General features: G+C 46.5%; 1 protein-coding gene across 1 annotated transcript in view; it reads right to left on the bottom strand.

Annotated features, from left to right (window-relative positions):
• UBE3C (ubiquitin protein ligase E3C) overlaps positions 1–14,439 on the bottom strand; it is a 2,658,557-nt gene that overhangs the window by 1,579,561 nt on the left and 1,064,557 nt on the right. Inside the window, exon 10 of the mRNA XM_069647972.1 lies at positions 6,431–6,582. Coding sequence (XP_069504073.1) covers positions 6,431–6,582 — 152 coding nt within the window. The remainder of the gene's footprint in view (positions 1–6,430; positions 6,583–14,439) is intronic.

Below are 14,439 nucleotides of genomic sequence, written 5' to 3'. Positions count from 1 at the left end.
TGTCCAAGTGCAACAGCATCAGCATTCTTAATAGGCCTGGGGGAATACCCCAATCTTTTAGCTTTTGCCATAACCTATTTCTCTGCACGGTATCGAACGCCGCGGATAAATCGATGTTAGCACAGTACACATATAATTTATGCCTAGTCCAGGAGTGTTCAATAGCTGTGGAGAGTAACAAAAGCCCATGTGTCGTACCTGAATTGGTACGAAATCCAATTTGATTTGGGGGTAGGATTTGATTCTCAGTAATCCACTTATTTAGTTCTTGTAATAGGACTTTAGCGAAGATTTTCGATGACGTATCGAGCATTGCAAGCATCCTGAAGTTGCCTGGGCAGTCCCATGCTCCTTTTTTGTGGACAGTTAATATATGGCTAGTTTGCCACGATGGTGGTATAACTCCTGTTATTCCTATATGGGTGAATAGTTTATGTAAAGCAGCAGCCCATAGCTCGGGACATTGTTTAATTAGTATATTGCATACACCGTCTGGCCCTGCGGCTCTAGAATTCTTAAAGTTAGAAATGATTGCCATGATGTCCAATATCGTTGCCTTACAAACCCAGATGACATTGGGAATAGATGTCATAGTATCTGGAGATACATCACGACCTAGAGTTAGTCCAATATGGAATTGCCATTGTGATTCAGAAATGCAATTTATGGTTAATGGATGTGGTTTCAACTGACGGAGCAATTGCCATATGCCAACCGAGTCACTGGAGAAGGCTTTTTCCGCGATCTGCTGCCATAGGTTCGCGCTGCATGAGACCCTATGTGCAGATAACCATTTTTTATAGTTCTTTTTTACTGTTTTGATTAGAATGGAGACTCCCTCAGGGTTGAGACTAGGTCTATTCGCAGACAATACGAGTTGGATCTCATTTCTCATTTTTGACTTTGCCATGCTGATCGCAGCATCGTAATCAACACAGTGCTTAAATTGCATGTTTGATGTCTCACTCCGTCCAATAGGTTTACGCTTCTGAGTTACTTCCGAAGCAATTGTCACCATGATGGTAGAGAAATCCGACAACAGGTTGGCAGAGGTGTTCACTCCATCATACCAGGTTTGTATAAAGATTGGAAGTGAGTTCACTACAACATTGTTGGCTTTGTCAATATTACGTGGGTGCCATACAATGCGATTCCCACCCCCATTCAAAGATAGCTGTCCATTTCTGTCATGATCAATTGTGGAATCCGTTAGAATAGGTAATTTTAGGAGCTAACACAAAGGGACATGGTCGCTTTCATGTCTGACGACAGTGGCCATGTCTTTAATATATGCAAGGCCACGGTTGTTAGAGAGGGCGTAGTCAATGGTAGATGCGGAGCGACCTTCAACTCTTGTAAATGCCATATGGCTATCACCGGGGGCAATACCATTCAATTTGACAATTCTATGGGCAGCTAACGTGGTATGCCATTTGGATCCCTGACGATTTCCCTTTTTGCGTAATTACAGCTGTAGATGAAAAATTACAAGTAGTCTCAGTGCTCATGGCAAGGTGCCCAATGGCCCCATTAAAGTCACCAACAATCCACACTGGTGATATATTATTATATTTTAGCAAAAGTGCATTAACAATCTTTATATTCCCTGCTGTCATTACCATGTTCGGGGGGTCACAGACATTTATCAATGCAATATCAAGTGAAGGTGTGAATATGCGCGTGACCAGGATATACTCAGAAGAGTGATCAAGTTTTTCGACCTGCCAGGGGGGTAACACAGACACCAGGAGCCCACCCTTCAGACGACCCAAAGGACCATTGGTGGCCTTCTGGTGAACAGTGTTTCGACCATCAAGTTGCACTTCAGCCATTAGCCAGGTTTCCTGCAAAGCCACCACCCCAAAAATGTCTATCACACTCACCAAGCCATCATTCTCAAAGAGGTGGGTATGCCCTCTAGTATTCCAAGAATAGAGCATATCCACTTTTATACATCACTGCCGATTAGCGTTGAAATTGGACTTAAATGCCACTGGTAACCACTGCCAGTAGCCCTCAAGGGGTTGGCTAGGCGGTGGTTCAGAGGGCAGAGTGGTGGATTCAATTTGCGGATTACGTAGCCCATCTGCCAGTTCCTCTGTTCCTTTGTCCGACAGATCGAGTGAGTCAGGGATGGGTTCGTTTACTGCCACTGGGGTACATTTTAAGGCTTTGTTGGTGGATTCTGTGGGATTAGAATTAGCTGCTTTGATTAGCGGAATTTCAACCCAGTGGATGTTATAACCTAGGCGAAAGAACGCCTCTTCAAAACTTAAAACATAGTTTAAAGAGGTATCAGTTTCGAACCAGATGTTGGTTATAAACTGGTTCCTGACTTCGACCTGTTTAAGGTTGCACCTTAGACTGGCTAGCACACCATAACTGTCCACCAGTCATTAGCGCTAACTCACCCTTCCCATGGACAGACCACCATATCATCTGGTTTGCTATCCCTCCCACCCCCAAAGAAAGAACATCCTCCCACGTGTCCCTCCCACCCTCCTTTGCTAGGAGCACCTAAAGAGAGGATCATACAACAACTACTAGTCTCGGCCATAAGGCCTCCTTTCTCCAACGACACTGATATACTGGCTCAAACCCACAACACCACATTAAAACAAGCAGTTGAGTCCATTTGCCCACCAGTTGCCCGGAAAGCCAAGCCAACTAAACACTCAAACGCCTAGTTCTCCCCTGAGCTACTAGAACTATCTTCTAAAAAACTGACAGCTCTTTCCATCTGGCAATCAAACCACCTGAACTCAGCCAAACTTGAGTTTCGTAAACTCGCTAAGGACTATAAAAAAGCAATCATCCAAGCCAAAGCCACATCATTTAACACAAGGATCCCAAACGCCAAATCAGACTCTAAAGACATTTTCACCATCTTCAGGGAACTCGAAACTCCCATTCCCCCCTCAGACTAACAACCAAGATGAAGCCTGGTGCACTGATATACAATCAGACGTGCTCAACAAGCTAGACTCTCTTCATGACAAAATCCAGACCAACCAGCACGCACTGAACCCAACCAAACAGCCCTACGTAACCATCCCTAACCATAGGGCCGTCAACACACCACTCTTCACTTTCAAAGACGTCAATGAGCTGGAAGTCTTCCCGATCATGAAGAACATCAAACCTTCTAACTGTAAAGTTGATATATGCCCAGCCCCACTCATCAAAGACTGTGTAGGCACACTCGCGCCATTCCTCATTGCCTTCATAAATGCCTCCTTTGCCTCTTGATTCATCCCTGCTAGCCTCAAGGAATCCTGGGTTCGCCCGCTTCTAAAAAAAAACATCACTGGACCTTACTTCCCCCAACAACTACAGACCAATAAACACAATCCCCTTCATACTAAAAATCCTGGACAAAGCAGCCTATCTAAAAGTCCAACAATTAATTGAATCCAATGGTCTTCGGCAGTACCGGTTTCCGCCCTGGCCACGGAACTGAAACAGCCCTGCTCAACCTAAAAAATCAGATGGAGGACATCAGGGACACAGGCAAACCTGCCCTACTCCTCCTCTTAGACCTATCGGCAGCCTTCAACTTTGTAGACCACAAAATACACTGCCAGCACCTCTCTTCCTCAGCACACTTCTCCCCCAATGCAACTGCCTGCATCACCTTATTCCTCCAAGGTAGAGCCATGAGAGTATTCTCTGACCATGCCTGAGCCAAACCAGCCATCATCCAATGCGGAGTGCCACAGGGCTCCTGCATATCCACTACACTAACATTTTCACCAGAGCACTATTCAGCATACTAGACTGGCTCGGCATTGCCTATACTAACTACGCCGACAATACACAAGTCTTCATCCTCTTATTAGGCAACTATGAGGCAGATGCCAAGACCCTCAACTCCGCCTACTCCACCATTCATCCTTTACCAACACCCAAATCCCAGTCTCTAAGGCTGTAAAAACTCTCAGGGTCTACCTAGACTCTAACCGCTCCATCTCCAGGCAAGTCAGTGCCATTGCGTCCTCTACAGCCTACTACACAAAACTACTTAACGCAGCCAGACCCTCCCTTACCACCGAAAACTGCCTTACTATTGTGAGAGCCATAATTGGGTCTAGACTATACCATTGCAATGTCCTCTTCACAGGTGTGTCAGTAAAAAACCTTGAGAAACTCCAACCATCCAAAATAATGCTCTGCGTGCTGCATTAAGCTTCCCCAGAAAGGAACACATCTCCACTGCATGAAGATAAGCCCATTGGCTACCCATCAGAGAACATTTCCTCTTTAAAACACTTGCCTTAACCGACCAATGCATCAACCACACATCCTCACCCTACCTATTGCAGAGAGTAAACAGATCCCTCTCCTCCAGACCAACTAGAACACCCTACGCTAACCGGCTTATAGTACCCAAAGCGAAACGAGCCAGATGGGGCAGCGCTAGCTTCCCTTTCATTGCCGCGAGGCAATGGAACTCCTTACCACTCTTCCTTAGAACAGAACAATCACACCTCGCTTTTCATAAAGCCAACATAACACTGCTATTTGTTTGAACATGCACCCTAAACAGCCCACACTGATAATATGTAATGTCTATATATGCAACACACTATGTAAGCTCCCTGTAACTAAGTTGTTTATCTATGTAACAGCGCCACAATGCCCCCGGGCTGTTTGTGCGCTTTATAAATGCAGAAAATAAAATTAAAATAAAATAAATACCCTTCTTTCACTCAGTATCATACACTTCTCATTCACTCCTTACTTTTACTCCTCCAACCACACAGACACGCACACCCACACTCACACAGCAGTACCACTTTCACCCTCTAGCCAATACCTCATTTTCTTCAGAAATCATATGCACACTGCTCCTTCCTACCTCCAGCTGGTCCCTTGGTCGTCCACCCCCCTACTCCTCTGGCCTTGCCCGAATAGCCCATACTTCCTGCTTTATAATATAATAGTCTTCTTTCCCTGGCCAATCTGGCAATTTCTTCCCCCACTGGGGCGTGTTAGGAAAATGGAAAGTCATAAGAAGCAGACTAAGCCTCGGCCACTTTTTCACAGGGTTCCGCTGCAGAACAGCAATGGAGGCCAGGGGTGCAATTGTTCGTGTTCATGTTCCAGGGATCGTGTTCAGGTGCCCCTGTGGTAAGTACACTGGGGCGGGATTCCTTGAGCACCCCCTTCTGTCCCTGGCCTTCTAGCGACTTTCCGAGTGGTAACGTGAGCTCACTGGTAACACCCCAGAAGCGCTGTGTGGTCGCTGGACTGTTCACGTGTGAACTCAACTTCTCTTTGCAGTTCTCTTTTCCCTGATCGGGCTCGCCAAAGGTTGTGGCGGCAGATTGTCTGGCTGTCGTGGTTTCCCTTCGTCCTTCCGGGCTCCTCTTTCCATGCAGCTGATCATTGCTGATTGATGGTGATCAGGTGCCATGCTTCTTAAACAGAATGTAGGATTCACATTGTGATGCCTCTTGGCCTCTTGTTCGGATGACTTGCTTATGGGAGAATAAGAAAAACACTGGCAACCAACTTGTAATGGAGGAATGGCTTGTGTCAAAGGTGGACTGCATGGAAACATGCTGGCACAAGGCAAGGGGGAATGGGGACCATTTCAACTTCCACCGTCCTCTGGGTTAAGACTGGCACTGTACTTCTCCCTGCCCCCCCACCCCAACCCCAGTTCATAGGGCCCCCAGTTGCCTATTCTGGAGGCCATGGTGCTGGATTTGTCACAGGTCCCCTTGAAAGTCTGTAATCTCTTCCGAGAGGCGCAGGTTAGCAGTGGCCAACAAAGAATTGGTGTTGGCTTGTCATGCGTGCAATGCGAATTAGTATAAACATTCTTCCCAAAGTTGTTTACCCGTGTCTCCTCTTTCCCAGGAGGGGTTGAGGAGACATTTCACAAAGAAGAAGATCATCCAACAGAGGGCTTGGAAAAAAGAAAGGTTGAAGACACTGCTGAGGAAAAGGGCTGATTATGGCTGCTTAAGATGCTGTACCCTCTCCTTATTCGTGGCTGAAACACTGAAGCAAGTCAGTGCTGTTGGGGCCCCAGGAGCCAAAACCAGATGTGGTGGCGGAAGAGATGTAGGAGGCAAAACTCCTTCATCAAGCCCTTCAAGTACGTAATCATGAGTTCATGAGCCATTGACAAGCCTGAAAAAGCTGTCCATGCTGTAAGCCTGTGACACTGAGGTTACCGGCAAGCACCACATGGGTGTCCGGTGCAAAGTGGTTCAGGGGTAAGAGGACCATGTCACTTCCACGTGAGAGGTTGCAACATCGATCAAGCCTGTGCTAGTTTGATGTTTCTAGTAAAATATGGCCTTGGTTCAACTTCTTACAACACTATGATATGATAATACAATTCATAAGTGTACATTCATTCTCAACTGTATAACACAATTATAAGAAAACTATTTTAAAAATTCTGTTTTATTCTTACTGCTGTAGTCAACATGTGATTGATCGCTTCGTCTTCGTCCTCTGAATCACTCGCTTCCTGGGAGTTTGTACTCGAAGAAGAAACTGGCAATTCTGACAGGAAGGTCTGCAATACCCTTAAATATACAAGCAGTCCTTCTTCCGAAAGAGTTCCTAAGCATAAAAACATAATGGCATCAACAATCCATCAGCCGTCATAAATGCAAACCTTTCATACATTCTAAAAGCTAGCAGGAATGTAGGCACAATTGAACAGCAGAGAAGCCTTTCATGTAAACTGGTAACTAATATTTAATATTACCTCTAGATTGAAGACTTCTTTAGTCCAATCAAGCCCCCACTTTATTGACAGCAGAAAATAACTTTACCCCACCACCCACCAAACCAAGAATGAGAACATTAAATTCCCACCAAACTCATCCTCTTTCTTTCCAGTTAAGAGAACATGCAGCTTCCTATAATGATTTATTATTATAATTATTATTATTATTCATGTGTTTTAGTTCACAAAGAACTTTTCACATCTTACAAATAATTTTTCACGTATAAGTCAGCCAACACAAATAACATATTAGCATCGCAAAAGAAAGATATTGTATAAAAATGAGAAAAAGAAAACATGTGACATGAGTGGAATCCCAACACACATAAGATACGGTGGAAAGGAACTTGTTGGCCTCTTCTCAGATTTAAGATTAAATCCCTTACATTTAAAAAAGAAAACATTTTTTGTCACTCAATTTCTTGCATAATACTTTGCTGTAACGAACGTCTTAATGATCTCCAAACCTGTAATATTATTGATCGCAGACCCAGACCAAATTCTAACAGAGCATTAAAACTTCCTTTATTAGGTGTATTGCCACCAGCAACCATTTGAAGGATTTCTCAGTGAAAATGTGTTGACACACCCACCCAGGGTGAGTCTCTTTGAAGTCCTTCAAGAGGTGTGAGAAATGGGGCTGGTGCTGCAAATTGACTATTACATTGCCTATAGGGTAATGCAACTGGTTTTTGTATGGTAGCAGGGGATTCCCCACTTCGATATTGGGGAATATTCAATAAACATGCAAGTCTATAAAAGCCTTAATGGAGGAAACACAATTGAGGAACATTTTAACTCAGTCCTACTCCTGCCCTCTAGACTCATAGCAGATTCAAGAGCACCCGTTTAGTTGTACAATGGTTTAGCCATAAACAGAAAACCGAAGCAGACAATCAAATATATCTCGAAGGATCTTCTGATGATAGCTTGATCGGAAGCAGATGTCCACTGAGTAATGATATGTTAACAAAAAGCAATGGGCATGGCTGTTGTAGCTCCTTTGCAGATATCTTCCAGTAATAGAAGTCTTATCAATGCAACTGATGACGTCTTGGCTCTTATTAGGTGAAAATGAAGCACTTTGATCTTTATTAAGGAACTGTACTCCAAGATGCACAATACCAATCAACATGCAAATGTTACTTTAGCTGCATTTGTACGCTACGATGGACCACCATATGTCAAAAAGCAGGGCTGGGTGGGCGAGGATGGTGTGGCAATGCAGGATTTAAGAGGGTCACATGAGCTTTAAGCTTTTGTCGACTCACAAATGAAACCCCTCATACTAGATTAATGAGAGAACCTAAGCTGTACAATCATCACATTTTATGAGACAAAGCTAAAGGCGATTGCCTTGGGAAAGCACGGCCACTAAACAAGAAATATATTGGAGAGAACTACTTTTGACATTGGAGGGCTGCACTCAGCATGAAGGCTAACTGGGGAATTTGAGCCTCTGGCTGAGACCCGAGTGACCAAATCTATTTTATCTGCATGCTGCACCCTGCTTTGGCCTCCGTTCAGTCTGCACCTCATAAGTACAAGGGGAATGAGATTTAAATACCGAGGCATCTGCCGCAGAGCCTTTAGCTCCAAGTAATAGAGAAGGAGGAGGCTGAGCGATGCAGCATAGAAGGCAGCTTGCTTTCTGTACGTTGATGTGCACCAGGGGACCTCTGGTAAAAGCAATCACAAGAATGACACCAATTAAAAAAAGGAGTGCACACCAAGCAAGAAGTAACAGGTTTATTGGGCCCAGACAGCTGGAAAGCACAGTTCAGACAGCCCTGTGGAACTGAACTGAATGAAGTGAGCTCTCAACGCCGCCCACTGCGGCTGAACATTTTATACATAATTTACAAAATTACCTTACAACATTTTGGTGACATTTTTAAGGCAGGTCACAGGAGCTGATTGGTGGCACTGCGTCTGTCCGCTATATACAAATATATGTTAAGTGCCCCCGATTGGACAAGATACTTTTTAGCCGAAATAACATTAACACCCTTCGTGACGTCACACACCATCCCGCACCACCCCACAATTACGTGATGGTGCTGGTCTGTCAAAAACACTTTGCCATTGGTTGGCCATGCACAAGATACAAAGGGATACATTGTTGCATACAGATTGGACAGAACATCTTGAGATGGCAAAGGATGAGACATTCGCACCAAGTCTGACCAATGATGTGCCCCGCGGATATCAGCGAGGACACTGTACAATGTTGCTCCATCGGGACACCAAAACCTATCTCCCGATTGGCTCCCTGTCGTGCGCCCATAACCCCTACCCCGTTGCTCTGGGCCCCCAGCTCTATTTTTATGGCTTGCTGCCAAGTGTAGTCTGAAAAAATGATACCCCACCATGGCTGGATTTTAATTAATCGTATCTGCTTTCTAGTTCTCTGCCAACTCTCCTTATGCACCCAAGTGCCTAGCTCATTGGCCTCGATAGTATCTCTTAGAGTGACTTCAATGAGACTGCGTTCTCCTGGGAAACGTACAGTCTTTGCAACACTTCTGCTCACTGTTTCTGCTGAATATTCAATAAAAGCACACTGCTGTCACCACAGCCTGCAGCCCTTTTATTATTAGCTGAGAGCAAAACTGATTTTCTAATTTGGCACTACAATAATTTGGCTTTTCTACTGTTCACATATTACTGAACGTCCCCCAATAACATTACCCCCTAAGGTACCCTACACCCCCCACCCTGTGCCTACACTATACAATTTACTCCATTACCATAACAAATCCCCCACCCTTAAGGGCGTTCCCCCATGGGACATCTCGCACTGCGCTGGCTTCTGAGTTCCCCTATGCACGCTGTGCCCCACTCAATTGCATCCCCCTTCCCGATGTCACCACGTGCGTCACTCTTTTTTTTTTAATCACATCTTTTTATTGATTTTTCCCTAACATAGGAAGAAAACCAACAAACATAGGTACATCGGGATATGATACAACAGTCTCCACAGTGTGATAGAAATGCTGTAACATAATAAACCAGAAGCTGCCAGCGGGTGAGCTTACGCCCTCTCAGAGGTCCGGGGTTGAAACAAAACTGATTATAGTACTCCCTCCAGCCCTCCCCCACCCATCTGCCCCATGTTTTCAAAAGCTTTTGGGGACAACCCCTCACCCTGTATGCTCTCCTCTCAAGGGACGGACATCGGTCCACTTCTGCAATCCATTGGCTCAGTCTCGGATGTGGTGCAGAGACCCAGGATACTGCTTCTCAGCCTTTTAATCAGTTCCACGTGATTTTTCCGTCGCGGAAAAGTTTGCATGTGAAATGTACGAACCAGAAACGGTTCGTACATTTCCCATGCGAACACACATTTAAAACCCCTACACAGCCACACCCACACACCCAACATACTCCCGCCCTATTAACCTTCGAAGACATGCTGTGTGCCTGCAGCGCCAGTTCCCTTTCACTTCCGTGATCGGGAACCGGCGCAGCTGGTTCCTTTACTTTTTTTTCGGAAGCTGCAGGGTTTTCCCCCTTAACCTCCGCTCACTATACTGGAAGTATAATGAGCGGGGTGTTGCGGGGAACACTCCCGCAGCCCCCGTTTTTGTTTTTTTTCCCGGGTGTGCTGCAGGAGTGTCCCCTGCAAAACCCCACTCACTATAATGTAAAGCAGTGGTCTTCAAACTGTTTTGGCCTGGGCCCCCCTTGAGCAAAGTTTGTGTAGGCCAGGCCCCCCCCTCAAAAGTGCCAGATGGACAGTATGTAGAAATGGCTATGAACTATTGCGCGCCGTTACCACACCCTACTCCCAATACAGACCCTGGGCTCTCCCAACCCTGCTCCGACCACTATTCCAGTGCTACCGCCCATCCTGCTCCCACCACAGTCCCATAACACAAGCATACACGCATCCATACATATATTTAAATAAAAAATAAATCACCAAAAACGTACCTTCTGCAGGGGCCTGCACGTGGTTGCTCAAATGACCTGCTCCATGTTGCTCTGCCTGTATGTGCGAGGAGGCGCAGGAGTACCCCCTCGCACATACATACATGCAGTGCCCCAGCCAGCATTTCCAATGGGCTATGCAAGTCTGGAGAAGCAAAACGCCCCAGCGTTGCATGGCTCAGTGATTATGTGCGGCTGGGGAAGTGAACTGTCAAAGGCAAGCAGTGTTTCCCTTTGACAGTTCAGCCAGCCCAGGAGCACTCCCTCAGCTGGAAAAAGCAGCTGAGGGAGTGTTCAGTGTTTCACTGGGCTGGCTCCTCGGCTCCTCCATAATGGGTGAGGGTGCCAGTGGGTGGAAGCCACCTCACCCATTATGGATGAGCCGCCAGGCTTGCACTGGCCTATAGGGCAATAGGACGATGACCCTACCAAAAATGTAAAATGCTAGTGTGGGCCAGTAAAAATGGGCCACTTTTTTTGGCCAATGTGGGACAGTTTGAGGAGTTACTTCACTATGCAGCTAGTAGTTTTGACCATTGTTGCTGAATAAATATTATTTAAATATCCCAATTTGTATACATTTTAACAAAAAACACTCCCTTGGGTACTACTGAAACAGTCTGTGACTAAAGGACTGAATATCCATTTGCAACTGCTGGACACTTTTTCATTGGAGCCTAAGTCCGTTTTATGGTCCAGTCTGACCATGCGAGCTGCCCCTGCCCATTTCCTCCAATGTAAAAAAAAAAAAAGATAAAAATTGTATTCATTTTTTTAATTTTATTTTTTTCACATTTCATGCTGAGTTCTCATGCCCCCCCCCCGCGATGGGGGGGCACGCCCCACAGTTTGAAGACCTCTGCTGTAAAGTATAGTGAGCGGAGTACACCCCCGCAGCAGCTGGATTTTAAAGAAAAAAGAAATTATTTGCTGGGGTTGTCCCCCGCAACACCCCGCTCACTACAGTGAGCAGGGGGACAATTCCCCAGTGCAAAGTCCGACCCCACCGAAATACCTAAACTCACACCACGAAAAGTTCAGACTTTTTGTAGACCGAACTGGTGTTTGTTTTAGGTATTTTGGTTGGGTCAGACTTTTAAATTCGGTCAATTTGTCCTATACCTTTTAACCAGCTTCATCGTCACCCCCTGAAATGCTTTTTCATATTTTGTGAACCCGGTGTCCTCCCAGATCCTCAGCAAAGCCAGTTTCGGTCCCAGAGGCACTGGAGTACCCATTGTAGCAGACAATCTACGTAAACACTTGCCCCAGAAGACCTGGACCTGTGCACAGTCCCACAGTGTGTGGCTCCAGTTTTGCCACCCAGGCTGCCACCCACTGGAACGCACTGCCCCCTCACGTAAGAATGATCGAGTCCCATCAAGCATTCCTCAAAGCTATTAAAACCAAGCTTTTTGTTTGAAATGTAAATGATATCAGTCTGTTACAGTAAAACGCATAACATGCATCTGTATGTAACTATATTTGTATCTGTGTAATCAAGAGACCGCTGGTCACCTGTCTAACCTCTGAATTAAAATTCCAACAAATTCTTGTAACAGCGCCTCGATGCCCCCGGGCTGCAAGTGTGCTATACAAATGCCAATAAATAAATAAATGATGCCGCCCCCTAGTACACATTTAAGACGAGCATCACTCCCCACAGCGCCCCACTTGGCCAAATCGGTGCAGGAATAATATACCCGGTGGAGTATCTTGAATTGTATTAGCCGCAGTCTGGCCGCGATTCCCACCTCTTTCGGAACATTAAGGCCTCCACCAACTTCTCTGATTCCAACCGCCCCACATCCCCTTGCCATCTCTCTTTCAGGTGGGTCAGTTCCTTGGCCCCAAAAGCCGTAAACACCTGGAATAATGTGAAAGTTACCCTGGAGGGAATACCTGCTGAGAACAAATTAGCCTCTACAGAGGAGCTCCTCTGGATTGCTTCCACAGAGGGAAAATGAGCCCCCATAGCCTGAGCGATTTGCAAATACCGAAACCGTTCCCTCTCTGGCAGACCATATTTCCCTTGCAGCGTCTCGAATGAGCAGTGCCGGCCTTCCTAGACAACCTCCGCTAAGGTAGCTATCCCCTTTGCCCCCCAGCTACTAAATTGGCCCACTTACATCAATTCAGCCAGGTGTGCATTATGCCAAAAGTTCTGGTCAAGGGTCGGTCTACCACCCATCCAATGTCCTGGTGTGCTTCGACCCATATTTGGCAAATGTGCTGCATCAGACCGGGGAGATCCCCGCTGTACCTAGACCCCATGCAATACCTGACTGGGTGTGCGACCCTTCTTCCGCCTATGCTCAGTCGCAATGTGCCGGGTCTCTGTGCAAACAGTCATTTACCACCCCCAACTGCACGGCCCAGTAGTACCTTTAGTGGTTGGGCAGGCCTACTCCTCCCTCCCATAACGATCTCTGAAGCATCCTCAATGCCGCCCGTGGCTGCTTTCCACCCCAGAGTAACCCGTGTAGGAATCCCTCGATTTCTGTAAAACTTTGTTTGGGAATTGGAAGCGAGGCATTTAGCAAAGACATACAGGAATTTGGGGCGTGTCAACATTTTGAAAAGAGCCGCTTTGCCCAACAAAGTAACGGTAGAGAATGTCAGTGTGTTATATGTAGTGCACACCTATGTTGGGGAAAGATTAAGCCGGACGACACCCGATAGGTTTGGGCTCTGGTGGATGCCCAGGTATTTGAAAACCAAAGTGGCGACTGTGTACAGGCAGTCCTGCAGAATCATTTCTACCCTCCCACCCCCGTACTGAAAACAGAACCGACTTTTGCCAATTAACTTTGAGCCCACTGAAGCCTTGGTATGCTGTCAATATGCTGGTCACTACCGGGCACAAGACTCCTGGGTTGCCCATATAAATTAGGAGATTGTCTGCATCTAATGAGACCCTTTCTCCCGTCCCACATCCCGGGCCCTCTAAATCCTACCCATTACAGGCTCTCCCTGAGTTGTATTGTGAGCGGCTCAACTGCCAATGTTAACATGGAAAGGGGGCATCCCTGCCTTGTACCCAGCCCGAAGGAGAAAGTCCGGGACAAGACCCCATTCACCTCATGTGACCCATGATCTCCCAAAGCGAGTCCCATCTCACGGAATCAAACGCTTTTTCAAAGTCAATTGCAAGGAGGGCCAGTGGGTGCGGTATTTCAGCAGCCAAGCCTATGGCGAGATGCGCCCTACGCAGGTTCATCTGTGTGGACCTAGATGGCATGAATCTACATTGGTCTGGCGATTGGCGAGGACCAGGGGGAGGATCTTAGCCTCTCCATTTATCGAAGAGATCTGCCTGTAAGAGGCGCAATGCTCCGGTGGTTTACCAAGCTTTTGGAGAACCACTATGCTCACTATTCTAAGATCCAGCAGGTTGCACCCGTCCTGTCTGCTCTGCATAAACAGGTGATGCAGGGGTCAGACCACCTGTTCCCTCAGACGTTTCCATACTTCCACCAGGAAGCCATTGGGTCCCAGTGCCTTGCCCATCTGAAGCTGCGCTATCACCCACGTCACTCTTGACGTCACCACTTTACGTGCGCAATTGATACGTGTGCCTCCCTTGGCAATGTTGAACCTGGACCTTCGCAACAGATGTCAGGGGTCTCAAACGGGCTTTGCAGATCTTTTGCACCTGATGTTAGAGTGGTACCACAGGGTTGCCCACTGAAGCTCTGGAGAAGAGAGCGCCCTAGTTGCCTCTGACCCAATCGTTGCTACAGCCCGCACCATAA

This window comes from Ambystoma mexicanum, chromosome 2q (genome assembly GCF_040938575.1).
Source record: "Ambystoma mexicanum isolate Mex_15411 chromosome 2q, UKY_AmexF1_1, whole genome shotgun sequence".
NCBI classification, from domain to species: domain Eukaryota; kingdom Metazoa; phylum Chordata; class Amphibia; order Caudata; family Ambystomatidae; genus Ambystoma; species Ambystoma mexicanum.
The sequence above is the reverse complement of the archived record's forward strand: the minus strand, read 5'-3'. Positions and strand labels throughout refer to the sequence as shown.